Genomic DNA, 14,881 nt, shown 5'->3' on the forward strand with positions numbered 1-14,881 from the left:
TGCCACGATGTTTTTGTTTTGTCTAACAGTAGCTTCAATGGAAAGGGGTATAATCCGATGCTCGCCCAACTCTCCCCTTCCGCCATGGCTTCCCAGAATGAGTCGCCTGACACTCGCCCGACGCGGTCGCAGGCCCAGCCAACATCCTCACCTTTCCAATCGAGAGCCGCGAAACAACTTGGCCTCTTTTTCGCCGGCGCCGGCTTCTTCGTATTTTCGGCAATGGTTACCCGACGCTCCGTGGCCCGCAAACAACTCGCCGCCTTCCCGAAATTCTATCAACCTAGCCACTATGCTGCGGGCAAACAAGGGAATCCAGAGGGTGGCATGATTGCCGTCGAGGCTTTGAACCTGGCCACACTGAACGTCATGAGCTTCGCAATCATGATGACTGGTGGTGCTGCTTGGGCATTTGACGTGTCTTCGGTCGACGACTTGAGAGAGATGGCTAGGAGAAGCATCCGTGGAGCGGCTGGCCAGACGGACGAGGCGGCTGAGAAGGAGTTCGAAGAATGGGCTGCAAATATTTTGACAAAGTTCGGCAAGATGCCGGAAGAGAGCAAAAAACAAGACGACACAAAGACCGAGGCCGATTCAAAGACAAGCAAGTAAGGACGGCGAAGTGGCTACTTCTAGACCATGCTTATCCTCTCTGTCGCGAGATGCGGACGCTCCCTGGGCAACCCTCACATTTGGTTGCTACCAGATCGTTTCCGCCGCGACAAATGTACAATTGATAAGGCGAATATCGCCAGATAAGACACATCTCACCATCAAGCGACTGAACAGCTAGTACTGCCCGCTCTGAGCTAGCATTTCTACCCAGCAAGAGTGCTGGCTTTCGTGAGCAAGCGAGACCGGACGGGGTCCATCGAAATGAAAAAAGCCACCAAGATGGCGGTGTTGACTTTGGTCTCAACCTGTGGCGGAAATTCGGTGGCCTCGGTCCATGTCTACAACGGGGCTCTGGGTTCTGCACCGCGGCGTTCCTGGCAGCATACGGATAGGGTGATCAGTTATGCTGTCTTAGAGCCAAGTCGGAGCCCCCAATTTGTGGACCGCAAAGACTCGATAACTTCATGGGAGAAAGGGGTTTAAGCCCATGTTCGACTTGTGAAATCTGGCGGGGTCACCGCTTAGAAGCTAGTGGCTGAGGAGGTTTTGCAGGCGTCCGGCTACTCCACGTCCGCGCAGTCTGGATGGTGTTCCGGCATGGTCGAACAACCAATGGCGTGTCTCGCCCTATCACTTCTCAGAATTTTGCGTTCCATGTTCATGACATTTCTTTTGAAATGAGTCTCTCTGTCTGCACCGAACAAGCGCCATGATATGCTGCCGCGAAGGATTTCCAGCTATTCAGACAGCGTCAATGGCGTTAAATAAGTCTGGCAGTTGGATACAGTTGTCGTAGATGATGCCTTTTTCCTGCTTCCGAGATGTTTGACTCGAATCTCTTTCTTATGTCGACTACCAGTGATGATCCAAGTCCAAGTGGCCAAAGACGAGAGACGTGGACGATACGAACTGGCTGAAAGCCATGTTCCGATACACAATGGTGCTTGGTACGCAATTGCGAAGGCACTGGCTGGCTTACACAACCGTACACAACCACACAAGCGTGACAAGCCAGTTCAAAGCAGCCAGCCAGGTCTTGAGGGTGGAGAAAGGGTCCGAGACAGCCATGGCGGCATGGCTTTGCTACCTATACAAATCACACCCCAGTCGTCCCGGCCTGCCCCGTCATGATCCCTGGTCTGTCGTCGACAAGGATCTGTACCTTACGGCCCTAGGTACCTAGCAGATCGCCCTCTAGTGCATCCTGGGATTTCTTCCATGTACACGCCCTTACCCCTTGTCCCTACGTCCGCAAGAGATGGGAGGGTGTCGACTGGGATTGCGTACGAGTTCATTCTGGCGGATGTGCGATGAGGCTTCCGCTGCAGCTCCTCCTTGACCCATGGTATGGGTATCGGACCCGAATCGATGCCAAGTCGCATATGGTACAGTCAAGTGCCCTAGGCGTATGCGTTCACGCTTCTCTCATATTCCGATTTGTGTTATAAAATTCGTCACTTCCTCGTCAACACTGCTGGTCACCGCTCCTCCATGTTTCTTCACCTATATCACCCTGCCTGATATTGACGCTTCGACGTTGTCTTCGCACACCATCTACTACTCTGTTCACAGTGTAGCCTGGTCTCGACTCATCCACGGACGTAACGCCGACTCTCACCAAGCTATGTGCCACGCCGAAAACTATTAATCCTCGTGGTGGTGTTGATATTTATCTTGCGGCCTGCCCACTTCTTTCTTTCCTCTTTTCCATCAGACTAGCAGCCTTCCTTGGAAGACGATATGTCACATAATACGATCCTGGATAGCGATCCAGTCAACGCAAACATGCAGCCGGCGCATGGCACGCTTGTCCATGGCGGGCGATCTCTCGACGGCCAGGAATACCAGCGAGGTGATCCGGTGGCCATCGTGGAGAACGGCACAGCAGAGGACCTTTCAGATGCGCTTCACATTCTCAACCTCCGGACCAACCAATGTATGCTCGTGCCTTTGAAGGCTGTCTGCTGGGTCCCGACTCACACTGAGCAACGATCCGGAACCACTTTCCTGCTTACATTGTACGGCCCGAGCCTGGATTTCCGCCGTTCCGTCTCAGAGCGCCCTCAGATGGGATATCGCGGCATCGCAACGCTCTTTGGCTCCTGTGTCTACGTTGGACGCGAGGTCATGCTGGAGGGTAACGCATCAAGAGTCAATTTGGAACCCGCCAACAGAGTCTCCTTGTTTACGGCCCAGTGGGACGCACTCTCACTCAGCACGGATGTGCAACAGCCTGCATTGACTCCTTCGGCATCCTCTTGCGCATCGTCCAGGAGCCCTTCTGAGTCTGGGGACGACGTTCCTCCTCCTCGGTTCTACCGTGTGCAAGGGCGTCGAGACTCTGCTATTGAAATTCGAGACCCTGATTCCCCCATTTACAAGTCATCTATGGGGCGAATGGTGCGTACCCTACCTTGAAAGCCACGGAGTTCCAGAACTTCAGCTGACCGCTCTTCAACAGTCCACTTCACCTAAGCCGTTCCACATCCCCACCGTATCTTTCGCAACGAAGCCCAACACTCGTATTATTGCTGAAGCACCGAAAGCTCTACCATACGGAAGCAACGCCTGGTCAGACTTAGAATCTGATGACGAGTTTAGCTTCGACATCTGTCCATCATTCAGCCTCGACCCTGCCTTTGCTGACAATCTGGACCTCTGCATTGGCGAACATCACATGGACGGCATGATTGCAGACGCCGATCTCCAGGTCAACTTTGTTTTTATGCCGCAGAACGAGAGTAGCAACTACGTGCCTGGACAACATGACCAGCAAAGGCAGGGTGCTAACGCTCAGGAGCCTCTGTGGGTCACGCAAGGCCTCAACACAGATAATGGCAATGCTTGGGATACCTTGCAGATGCCACCACAGCAGGTTCCGGAAATGCGGCAACCCCAGTTGCCAATGCCCCAGCGACAACAGGCGCTGCCCTCGAGGGCAGTCAGCCATGGCGACTACTACGAGCAGTATCGCCTTGCGGAGGAGCAAGGCAGCTCTCACAGCCACAACGGACCCGTGGGCCATCATCCTCCGCAACCGGAAGCTGTTCACCTGCAAAATGACCCTCGCGCCAGCTACTTGCCTTCTCAGATTCCTCCTTCACACCCTTCTCAGCCCCTTCAAGATTTCCAAATGCACCCACGGTATCCGGAACAGTCGAACAGACTCCCGATGCCAGGCCCATCATTCCCTGCGCCTCAAGAGGTCCATGTTATCCAGAGCAACCGCCCTACATCCCGGCCATCATACCCCCTCCCGTCAAGCTCTTATAGCCCGGTACAAGAAGGCAGCTTGCCTTCGACTTCACAAAGTCAACAGCCAAGGCGTAGTCCGCGTCCTGACGACTCTCGCCCTTCAAGCACACGCGGGACGCCAGTCATGGCTCGCCGAGCACCAGCACAACCCGTTCATACGTTTACGCCGAGTGGAATCATCGATTCCTTCCGACAGAGCACACAAGCTCACATCAGCTCCTTGGAGAGTCATTGCGAGCAATTGCAGCAGAGCCAGACCAGCGATGACCAACTTCGTCAAGTGAACGAGTCGCTTCAAGCCGCTCGACGAAACAACGAGGAGTCTTTGCAGCTTCTCGGCCTGCTTCAGCCTATCACCGGTATCCCTTTGAAGGGCACAGAGAAGAGGCTTCAGTCGATCGCTGATCAGATCGTTGATGCAATCAAGAGCCTGCTTCCCGACGGCAGCGATGGTTCTGGCAAGACGATCGAACAGTTGGGCCAAAAAGTACAAAGCCTCAAGGAGTTCATTGAGTACGTTGAGGGAGTCCACCCTGAGGTGGTCAAGCGCCCGCAGGACCCCGCGACAGCATCTACGGACAAGAGCCAGACTGTCCCGGTCACGACTGCAAACCGGGTCCCCTCGGCTCCCGCGTCCGTTTCTTCTCACACCGCGGATGAGTCTGACTCCTGTCGCTGGGTAGACGGCCAGGCTACACCCCCGCCGGATCGATCCGCAGCAATGGCCTTGAACCGAGACCGCTCGCGCATGTTCCGGGACATGACTGCTGCTCACGGTCGTCGTCCCGAGCCTCGCATTAACACTGCTCCAGAGTACTATGCTCCTACCAGCTATAGCCAGCCGTCATCCCGAATCCACTCGCCGCTTGCTACGCATTCTGCGCCTGCGGAGCCTCCCCATGCGGCTGGTCACGGTTTCTTCCAACAGCCTCTCCCAACACAGATTCAACAAACGATGCCCATCGCCGACTTTGGGACCCCGCTGCAGGAGCGAAACATGCAAGCCTACCCGCCTCCCACCTCGGTCGAGATGATGCGACCGATGCAGCCCGTGTCGAGCCTTCCACCTCAGCACTACACAACGCAAGAAAACAACTTCTACCTGCGACCACCGCCACCAAACTGCCTGTACCCAACGACCGGAGCCGAAATGGCCCAGGCTGCCTACGCTCCGCGGTCGCCCGTGGGTTACCAGCCGGCCCCGGGCCCAGCGCAGAGCAACTACTACCAGGACATGCGGTCTGGTCTCCCGGACCGGCGAACGGTCCGCCAAGAGCGTCCTGCTCCCTATTCCCTCAACTATAGGGATCAAAGGCGACGAAGAGGAAGCCAGTGATGGGCTCCTTCGATTTCACACGAAATATTTTACACACGTATATAGATTGGGTTCCGGCTGGCTATTGTCTTTTTTTTGCCATTCGACTGTGTCGATGGTTCTTCTTTTTCTGCTTATCATCCTGGTTCTAGCTAGCGAGCATTTGATATCCTGCATATTGTTATGGCGAGGCGTTCTCGGAGCGAGATCGATTGTTTCCCTGGAGCGAACTGGCTGCTGGAAGATGTAGAGATGTCATCTAAAACATCGCGGCCCTTTAATTTCTAACTACTAAGCATACTTCGAATGTTATGAACTTTTTGTTGTTTCTTCAGGAGGTAGAGGGAACGACGGGACATTGGGTATACGAAGGACAATGTTCACGTTTGACGAAGGAAATTGTTTGATAAGGGTTTGCTCGGGGTTGGCCATGGTAAAAGTTCATGATGTTTATAGAATGAATGACAAATTACTCAATCAGAGACTGCCTTGCAATCATATGGTGATGTGGTATCCCCCAAGCTGGGCCCGAGTGGCATGAACAAGACGTGGCAAATCCTACCACCCGACTGCCGACTTCCTCAGGCTCCGAGACTCCAAGACAAGCCACTCTTCACGTGCACAACCACCGAACCGGCCGGCGGAAAGATATCAAGTAAAGCAGGTGAGCAGGTATCGATCGTCCACCGGACCGGGGGGTTTTGCGGTGGCCTGGCACGGGCCCCGCCCTCCAATCCGGGGTTTATCTGCTCCACTTAGCGGGAAGCCGGGATCTGCCCGGCTACGACAGCAACTGACGCAAGCTAGCGACCCGAATCGGTATTTCCTCCGGTCGCCGAGCCTTTCTCTGACTACAGCCGAAATCGAAGGTCCCGCCTGTTTCTGACGTTTCGCAGGAAACCCAGGAAGCTAGGAGAGGGGAAGGGGGAAAAGAGAAGGATTCTGGACCAGTGATTTGTTGGTGGCCTTGGAACGACCACTTGGACAATTCATGCCTCGGCAGGATCGCTACTTAGCGTGCCAAGGGGGATGCTCATGCATACACGTTCGGTCTCCGTTGAAGACAAGTGAAGAACGGTGGATTGTGAACCCCTCTTTCTCTCTACCTATTCACTAGTGGCTACGTGTTTCCCGTCCCCATGGCCATTCTTTCTGTCGGTGAGACGATTGAGGATGTGTATCTTTGGGGGTTTCTAGCTTAATCTACTCCGCTGACTTGATGCGATAGGCAGAGAGAAGCCCGGAAGTCGACGGATGTGGTTCCCATCCCCGCATAGGGATCCATACGGAAAACTCACCTCCCTATGCGGAGGTGGCCTTCTGAGGCCGGGGGACGGACGGGATGACGGGGACCCTTGCTCCGCCTCCTTTCATCGGGCATGATGAGACGTCGATGGGTGCGCCGAGGCAGAGACGGCGGTGACTTCCCGTGTTGGAAAAGGACTGAGTTTCCGGACGCCTATATAAAGACTCGAGAGATTCGACAACGTTGCCCACGGGGGAATATTCTACACGGATACATTTCAGCGACTGGCCTTGAATCATCAAACACCAAAAACCAACAAATCAGACTTCAAGACCTTTTGAATAGCAAACGCACACAAAACAATGGCCATCACCAGAATCGGACTCATTGCGCTCGCAGACGGCCCTGCACAAGATGAGGCGGTGAAGAGGTTCAGCAACTTTGTCAACGACTGCAAAAAGGTAAGTCCCAATACTTGGATCTACCCACCATGAAAAAATCTGAGGAGACATGCTTTGCTAACTTTGTGTTTTTTCTTCGGGATCATTAGGAGGATGGCTCAACGTACCTCGTCGCCTCAAAGGCTAGCAAGTGCAAGGTTCTGACCGACGTCCCGGGTTCCCAGGCATGGTCCGTCGTTTACGAGATTACGTTTGCCAGCGAAGCGTTAGTACCCGTCTCCCCGTCTTCGTTCTTGAACGGAAACGCAAACTTGTGGCTAACCGACGATGTTGGCGATCAGGGATATGGAGTACTACCAGACCAAGGACCCCATCTACCAGGAGCTGATGAAGCAGGCTGCCGAGGGCAAGGCGACGGGCTTCATTGCTGTGTCTGCAGAGTTCTAGATGCTAGTCGTATAGATATCCAAATGAATTTCAACATGAGGTTATGAAGTATTGCTTTGCTGTTGAATCATCCATTCATTCATTGCTACGACGGCAGAAAGGCCCCAGGTATTCAATATGGCCTAGCATATCATTTTCCCTCCAGAAGATTAAAGGTTCTGTCTCCATTTTGAGGACCTTGTTACGATTAACTACCAGCGAAATGAAACCGGCTATTCAACGATGCTCTACCGCAGAAATAAAATGAGCATCTCTGAGCACGTCATCCGGCATAGTAGCACGCTCCAGCTAGCTGCCATAGGGGCAGTAGGAAACATCAACCGATTTGGAGGCCTATTCAAATCGAAACCTCTGACCCTTGGAGAACCCAGGGCTCATAGTTGTAAAACCTACAACGTCATAATCTGGGGCAGCCCGGGACCCGATACATTGCCTTCCCGAAGTCTTGATTAGAGGTTTGTCACCAAACACTCCTTCTAGCACTCTCACAACGTATCTGGACTTCTATGACGTGCCTCGCTGCTATTTACAACCTTCATCGCAATCGGCAGCCGGGTTTCTCTCTGTCCATGCTCCAGTATAGTTGCAGGCGAAGCAGATTGGTCCCATGAAATGGACTTTGACATGCAATTATGTGGAATACTGGCCAGGCCGATGCCTAGATTCTACAACACTTGTTGCTGGCATTCTGTCTGGACAGAACCACCATCGTTGGACGCAAGGGCCTATGCTTTCAATGATGACTATACTCGCCGTAATGCCCGCCGCCGTCTTCTCGTTAATGCTCAGCAGGTCCAAATGGCCCCTCTACCGAAGTTCAGATATCGATGCAACCCTGGCAGAGACGCGCCAGTGTAATCACCGTTATAGGGTAACCAAATCCTTTTGCTTCTGGAGAATATGATGAAGAGACGAAATACAAGGAACCTGTTGAGCGTGAAACACACGTGCTCATGGACAGATTCCCCTAAACTCAAGATGCGACGGACTTGGTGTCTCGATGATGTCGAACTGATCACCTTCACAGAGCGTTTATCAAAATTGATATAAGACTTCCCTCAACTTATAAAGGTCAAAGCGACGAGGTGAAGTGATGATGAGGGTTGTCTTTCTTGCTCTAGATGATATGTAACTGAGAATTTTACCCGAAATCTTGACGTCGAAGGGGTATCTGACAAGCTCAGAACGTCTAGATCTATAGCTGATCGTCAGTATCATCACCATCACCCCGATTTGGAATGTCGAGAGAGTAGAACTACTTGTAAACCATCAAAACACCTTCTCGAGTAATAATCACGCATGAAAAGTCCATCTACCATCATCAGTACCTGGGCATGGCCATCCGTGACAAGGTCAAGAAGGTCAATCGACACAACAAAACCCGCTCAACCCCATCTCCCTCCCTCCAGCCCCCAGAGCAAAATTCCTCGAAGGACAACCCCAAAAGAGGGGTGGCAACACATCGCGCAAACAAGAACCTCGGATACAAGCTCAATACAATGACGCCCCGAGATCAAAACCTCCTCCACCCATCCAGCTTGACCATATCCAACTCACTCTTGTCGGAAACAACCCACCACCACGAAGTCTCTCCCAGAAGAAGCCAAGGCCGTTGAGGAAGTCAACGCAAAAAGCCGACGTACGGTAAGCGTCATCATTGAACAGTACACCCGACCGTTGCCCCGTCATCCGAAGTAGAATGAGTAAAGCAAACGCCCATCATTTCGCCTCATCGCCAACGGCCGGTCTTCACCGGCCTTCCGGGGGAAAGCCGTTCGCCCCCCGGGATTCTATTCTAAACACTTCCGCCACCGCAACGACAACAGCATCGCCGCAAATGACCCAAAGAAGCTTTGGCACAACAGAGACTAGATGCACACGAATCAAACTCGGAAAGGTTTGGCCAAGTATCCTCAAATTCATCACCAGCCTCGGCGAACTTTGGAGAAAACAGAAAACCTTCAACATGACGGTAACGCAGAATAAGAGCAATTCCGCCTCATCACCAGCAACAAGAGACGCGGTATGGGGCCAGAAGGGTAGATGCCGTCGATATTTCGAAGCAAAAAACACCAGACGATATAGTTACAAAACAAACACAAAAAAATGAGAACTCGAATAACCTCCGTCGCCAACAACAGCCCCAAAACCATCTCAATCTCGCCGGAGGGATACCTGTCTGCCAAGTGCTCACCTCGCTCACTCACCAAACTCACCTTCCCTAACCTCCCTCCCAAAGCTTAAGGATAAAAGACAGCCGAGGTCTTGGAACCAAAAACAGTAATCGATTCGTCGCCGACAAACAACACACAGACATCACCGTTCAGCAAAGCGCGTTAAAAAAGCACTGAAAAGGCCATGACGATCCAAATAAACATTCGTACACCCCAGCCATCAACATTTAGAGTTGCTCTCACTTACGACGAACCTTCAATCCCCGATCAAAATTACAGTTGTCAGTTTGTTTAGTGAACACCCGACCAGTTCATGCCCCCCCTTCCCCCCTCCTTTCTCTTTCCCCAATCTCTCAGCTGGGACTTGGGCCTTCATAAGCCGAGGCTTCAAGGGAGTCAAAACGAGACAACACAGAGAGAGAGGGAGAGAGAGGCGCAAGCTCTGGCCACCTATCTTCTCACATACCCTTCTCTCTCCTCTCATTTGTCGTATATACCTGTAGATATGTAAACCTCGGCGATTTGAAACGCAGAAAGCTCCCAATTCCGAGGTCCGTCCCAAGTAGGTATGTGCAGGATTTAGACTTTTTGGTGCCTCTCTATCCCACCGGCGCCGCGGATGATCTCCTACAACACATTAACCCGGAGCAACGTGCCCGGACTCGTAAAGAAAACAGTAATCGCCGACCCGGTCGCCCGCGGGCCTCCGCTCGGGAGTGGTCGCCCGGACATGAAGACGGGCGGGCACATCATTTGACGCGGCCGCTTTCCTTGGTGGAAACTCCGTCTTAAGTGAACACAGGGTATCCTTTCGTCCACGGAATTTGGTTTCCGCACGATACTAGACTACGTGTTTCGATATGCTTGACAGAAAGGGGGCGACGATTCCCCCTAAGTTTAACAGCATGATATCAAGGGTCCAACCTGCAGAACGCTATTGAACGTGTCTGTGTGTGAGTGCGCGGACAAAAGTGTCGCGCGCAGCCGCGGGGACCTCCAAACTAGGTAGGCTGGTAGGTAGCCCGAGGCTGTCAACCCATCGGGGACGTTGAACAAGTTCTGCTTGGAAACACTTGCTTGCGGACAGAATGAGTAGAGTTCGTTCCATTGTGGGGTCATCCATGATCATCCGTGCCATCACGCACGTTCGTGGTAAAACGCAGAGGTTAATCTTGACACTTGCAGCGCTTATGGGCACCACTTCAGGAAAGGATACATTAGACGAATGTACTGGCTTCAGTAAAGTTGAAGTTCTGTTCGAGGGTTCGCGAGAATGGCTCTCGAGAACAAGTCGGGCGCAATGAAACGCCCAGCGATGTAGAATCTCTCAGTCCACTTGTTGGAGCATTTGCCAAATTCAACGCACCGAGTCCGCCGGTTTCGGCACGGGAAGAAAGGCTCTCTTCAGAGACGTTTCCGATGAAATTGGCAGGTCGCGCCATCACCGCCGACCGACTCCCGAACGCATCTCGATCGCAAGACCGGCCACGACAACAACGGTTCCGGTTGCCAGCCTCGCATTTGACTGGGGTCGCTGCGACGCCAACCCGGGTGCCAGTCGCCGCTCTGCCGCTTTCAGATGCCGGGAGAAGACCGGCGTGGGCATCGGCAGGATGCACAGTGGGGGCCCCACTGCTCCGTGACGGCGGGATGACTGATCGGGGTTCATCGTACGACGACTTTTTGGTTGCAAATCAAGCCGCCCTACCCATCCCCACCGCAAGAAATTTCACCAATGGCCTCCACTGCGAATATTTTGCATCCTCACGACAGTAAGACTAAAACGCGCACACCACGGGCGTCCCTTACGGCATGAGTGGGGCGGACTTTGGTCGGAAGACATTCGGGTAGGTGATGACGGTTACCTTGTCTAGACCGCCGTGCGCTTGAGCCGCGGAAGGTGACTAGCATACCGTAGTGAATAAGGGTTGTCATGCTCATCTCTGGGCCTGCCCGGCGATACATTACCATTCTCGTAACTCACGAGGTAATGTAGCGATGAGGTATTTCTGTGGATGGGAGGTTGGTTGCTGCACTGCCTGCTCCAACCAACGCTGGCGGCGCTTTCGAAAGTTCTGATAACAGAATCCGATATCGTGTGGAGTCTGAACGCACTTCGTGATCGCAAATTCAACATGTTTGACTCGTGCGAATGTGAGCTGCCTTGGCAGCCACCTACTTTTTACTGCTGATGACTGTTAACCAACCGCAAATCGTTTTATAATGTGACGGAATAGGAAACCAGACTGACACATGATATCTAGCCAGGTACGAGGGGAAAAGCTTGGCAAGCCATTGTTGCAGATCCGAGATCTGCTTCCCACCGTTGCAGCGTTTGACTGACAGGCTGTAGCCTAACTTGGCCGAGGCAGATGCCCATGCGTGCCCTGGTTGATGATGCTTGGAGCTTAGCCAGGCATAGATGTGTCCACGATAGGGCATCGACCAATGCCTGACTGAGCGAAAGATACGGATACATAGGCAAACGAAACCATATCAGTGCTTGCATGCGAATCGTTTGGGGCGTGTTGCTTGTCGTACTGTCGCTTCCAATTCTTGGCGGATTGGCCCACCTGAAAGAGACCAATTTTGTTGCCAACTCGTACCACAGTAAGTGACTTCTGTTCTAATGTGACAGGTCTCTTGGAAGTCTTTGCATAGATGCCCATGGAAATCTCAGAATCCATCCGGAGATAGCAACGGGGGTCAGGTCCACTCCCCCGAATATTTTGCAGACAGGGGCCGGTGGCGTGACTCGACAGTCAGACCGTTCTTGACTATCGCCCGGGCGTCGGCGAGTCTGCTCCGCAACCAGCCATTCAGCTGCCTTCCAAACATACCCAGGAAGAACGATTGAGGAACGTTGTAGATCGAGATTCAGGACCCATGGATGCAGAGTCGACCAAGAAAAAGACGATGCAAACAAGGCAGCGGGCTCGCGCATAGAGTCAGTCGGGCCACTTGTTCCGATCATGTCTCCAGCTTTCCGTTCGCCCAAAGAGTCAACCGTAATGTGACATTGTTGAGAGTACTTGCTCCCGTTCGTGAATATCCACACCACAGCGGCCTCAACTTTGGTGCCCTTTGTGAATTGGTCCTCCGGGAACGTGGGTATCACCAAAAGACGCCGCTCCGGGACCCGCTGCCGGGCGCCAAGACCATATCGGCATCCGTGAATATTCAATTCCGCAATCCCGCTTGCGAGTCTTCCCGGCCCCGGAATCTACTGTCACCTGCGTAGGTATGCAGCCAAAGGGACATATGGTCAGAAAACTTTGCTACTGGCGAACCCCACATGCCTCGGTTGTTGGAGCGCTCAACTTGTCGATTTTGAGTGTGGACAGCGCGATCATGCGCCCCGACAATCCACCAGGGACGGGAAGACGTGCAACCCCGGTGCGTATCAGCTTTCAGATGGCGGTGCTGCATACGTCGTTCGGTACCCACGAGCTTGTCCTGGATGATGCGGAATCACCAGAGGAGGGACCCCATGTGAAGGGAAGCTGCCTAGCATGATGATGGTTCCTTAGCTTCGGAGCCGGCGTTCAGCACCTGGAATCCACGACCCGTCCGATATCTCAAGTTTGTGCGTTGTCAAGGTAGGTCTAGATACGGGCCGAGGGGTGAGACCAAGGACTGGAAACGTTCCGCCAGTATGCATATAGCTCAAAGCTTTAGCTAGAGTTTCGTGCGCTTAGATGACGTCGCTTGCATCCCAATTTCCTCTAGACACAAAGGGGAGGCATTGTGCATGTCATCGTGGCATAGTAGTCTAGTTTGCCGGCTGCCATTTTCAAGGCGCGAGGCTGCCTGTCCAGATCGATTTGGAAGCCTCGATACGTTGAGGGGGCTTGATTGGAAATCCTTCAGACCGACAAAGGTCGAGAACCAACACCAAATCAAAGTCGGTATCGCGTAGCGGGACAGCTCCAACGCCGCGCCGACAAGCAATGAGGCTCCAATGCGACCACACGTCATGCAGCCAGTTTTGGTGGAGTCGAGCCTCGGCCTAACTGGAAATTAGCAGAGGCCGAAGTCCGCTCATCCACGCCCGCGGTTGTTTCCCGCTTTGCATCTCCACGACAAAGTAGCCTAATTTTGCCCTAGCTGACGGTTTACCCTAGGCACCTGGGGGCTTTTGGTCCGGGCAAAAATGATCTCCATTGCTTATTCTCGCCCTCCTCCGCCCGGGCACCGTTTCGGGAACCGATACGGCCAACCTGACAAGAGCAAGGGACCGACAGCTTGGGCGCAGCCACACCGCACATGAGGTGGTGACGAGACAGCATCTCGTACTCGTACGGATACCGATGCAGCTACCCCAGATGAGAACGAAGTCCTGCGTTTCTGTACTCCGTCCACACTCCCAAACCAACTGAGAAGGACACACTACTTATTCACACATGGAAGCTTCGATCCTTGGCACACGGGCCAGGGCTGGGACAACATGGCAGCTGGAGCAAAGACGCAGGGAAGTAAGCAAGTGGGTGTCAGCCCTCCACCGCCCACGTTCTCAGACATCAGAAAGAACCCAAAGATCCCAGAAGCAAGGATCCCAAGAAGGAAGCAGCCACGGTATAGCTCACTCGAATGGGCGGTGGCGGGTGAGGGTTATTGGGACTTGGGGCAGCTGCCTTCAACAGTTGTTGGTTCTCATATTCCACATGGAAGGGATGGATCATGGCAACCACTTCGGATAGCAGTCTCTCTGCCTACCGCCACCACTCCCGTGCCTCTACTTTGGTTCAGCCTGATGCATTGCAACTTGATCCGCCACAAGTCTATCATCACCATTGTATCTTACCATCGCCGACCATCTTCGCATGAATCTTGACCCCATGCCGACGCCTTACAGCTCAAGCTCAAACCAACCCTTGGTCACCTCGAGCTGGCCTTACGAGCCTCTGCTCCGTGCGGTACAGAGCACACCTCAACAGCTCTCTCGACTCTCGAGTCCATTCTCACGGCATTGTGCCTCACGAGACCTGTCTTGGCGGCTTGTCAACGGTTGACCGTGAACCTACCTACCACCGGCGGAGGAGCGGGCCACAGAGCGGCCTCGCTACCTTGAATCTTGTCCGTGCTCCGCAATCTCTCCGCGCACCATCGGCGAATAGGCTGTCACCCTCCGTTCCAACTCTCAACTTTCTCCTCATCGCCGCCGGACTTTTGTAGCAGTCCACCTACCCGACCCTTTTCTTTACGATCGATCAACAACGAACCGTTGGCTCCGCCTGCCGCCGTGGGAGTGGCCAGCGGCCGAGGCCTCGTCGGCAGAGAAACATCATCGCGGCTCTTAATCGTTGACTTTGCATTAGAGTTTGCTGCTCGAAACTAGACGCCATGACGTCTTTACACTCTTTACACCCTCGGACGGTGTCATGGTATCAGACGGGTTTGATGGTGGACTCAATCCCACTGCACGCTC

The 14,881-nt window shown here is 53.4% G+C and overlaps 4 protein-coding genes across 4 annotated transcripts; 3 read left to right on the top strand and 1 right to left on the bottom strand.

Moving 5' to 3' along the window:
* Nucleotides 1-84: 84 nt before the first annotated feature.
* CLUP02_08822 (uncharacterized protein) lies at nt 85-612 on the top strand (the record flags this gene model as incomplete). The annotated part of the gene is made up of 1 exon (XM_049287803.1): nt 85-612. The coding sequence occupies one exon, from the start codon at nt 85-87 to the stop codon at nt 610-612; it is 528 nt and encodes a 175-aa protein (XP_049144946.1).
* Nucleotides 613-2,400: 1,788 nt separating this feature from the next.
* Nucleotides 2,401-5,206, top strand: CLUP02_08823 (uncharacterized protein; the record flags this gene model as incomplete). The annotated part of the gene is made up of 2 exons (XM_049287804.1): nt 2,401-3,015; nt 3,077-5,206. 2 exons carry the CDS (start codon nt 2,401-2,403, stop codon nt 5,204-5,206), a joined length of 2,745 nt encoding a protein of 914 aa, XP_049144947.1.
* A 1,587-nt stretch (nt 5,207-6,793) lies between these two features.
* CLUP02_08824 (uncharacterized protein) lies at nt 6,794-7,279 on the top strand (the record flags this gene model as incomplete). The annotated part of the gene is made up of 3 exons (XM_049287805.1): nt 6,794-6,892; nt 6,982-7,097; nt 7,174-7,279. The coding sequence occupies 3 exons, from the start codon at nt 6,794-6,796 to the stop codon at nt 7,277-7,279; spliced, it is 321 nt and encodes a 106-aa protein (XP_049144948.1).
* A 3,071-nt stretch (nt 7,280-10,350) lies between these two features.
* Nucleotides 10,351-13,721, bottom strand: CLUP02_08825 (uncharacterized protein; the record flags this gene model as incomplete). Its single annotated transcript, XM_049287806.1, has 12 exons — nt 10,351-10,387; nt 10,448-10,529; nt 10,685-11,132; nt 11,245-11,402; nt 11,438-11,628; nt 11,705-11,840; nt 11,900-12,128; nt 12,191-12,676; nt 12,736-12,909; nt 13,006-13,030; nt 13,157-13,462; nt 13,582-13,721. The coding sequence occupies 12 exons, from the start codon at nt 13,719-13,721 to the stop codon at nt 10,351-10,353; spliced, it is 2,412 nt and encodes an 803-aa protein (XP_049144949.1).
* Between the last annotated feature and the right edge of the window lie 1,160 nt (nt 13,722-14,881).

This window comes from Colletotrichum lupini, chromosome 4 (assembly GCF_023278565.1).
Source record: "Colletotrichum lupini chromosome 4, complete sequence".
In the NCBI taxonomy this organism is placed as follows: domain Eukaryota; kingdom Fungi; phylum Ascomycota; class Sordariomycetes; order Glomerellales; family Glomerellaceae; genus Colletotrichum; species Colletotrichum lupini.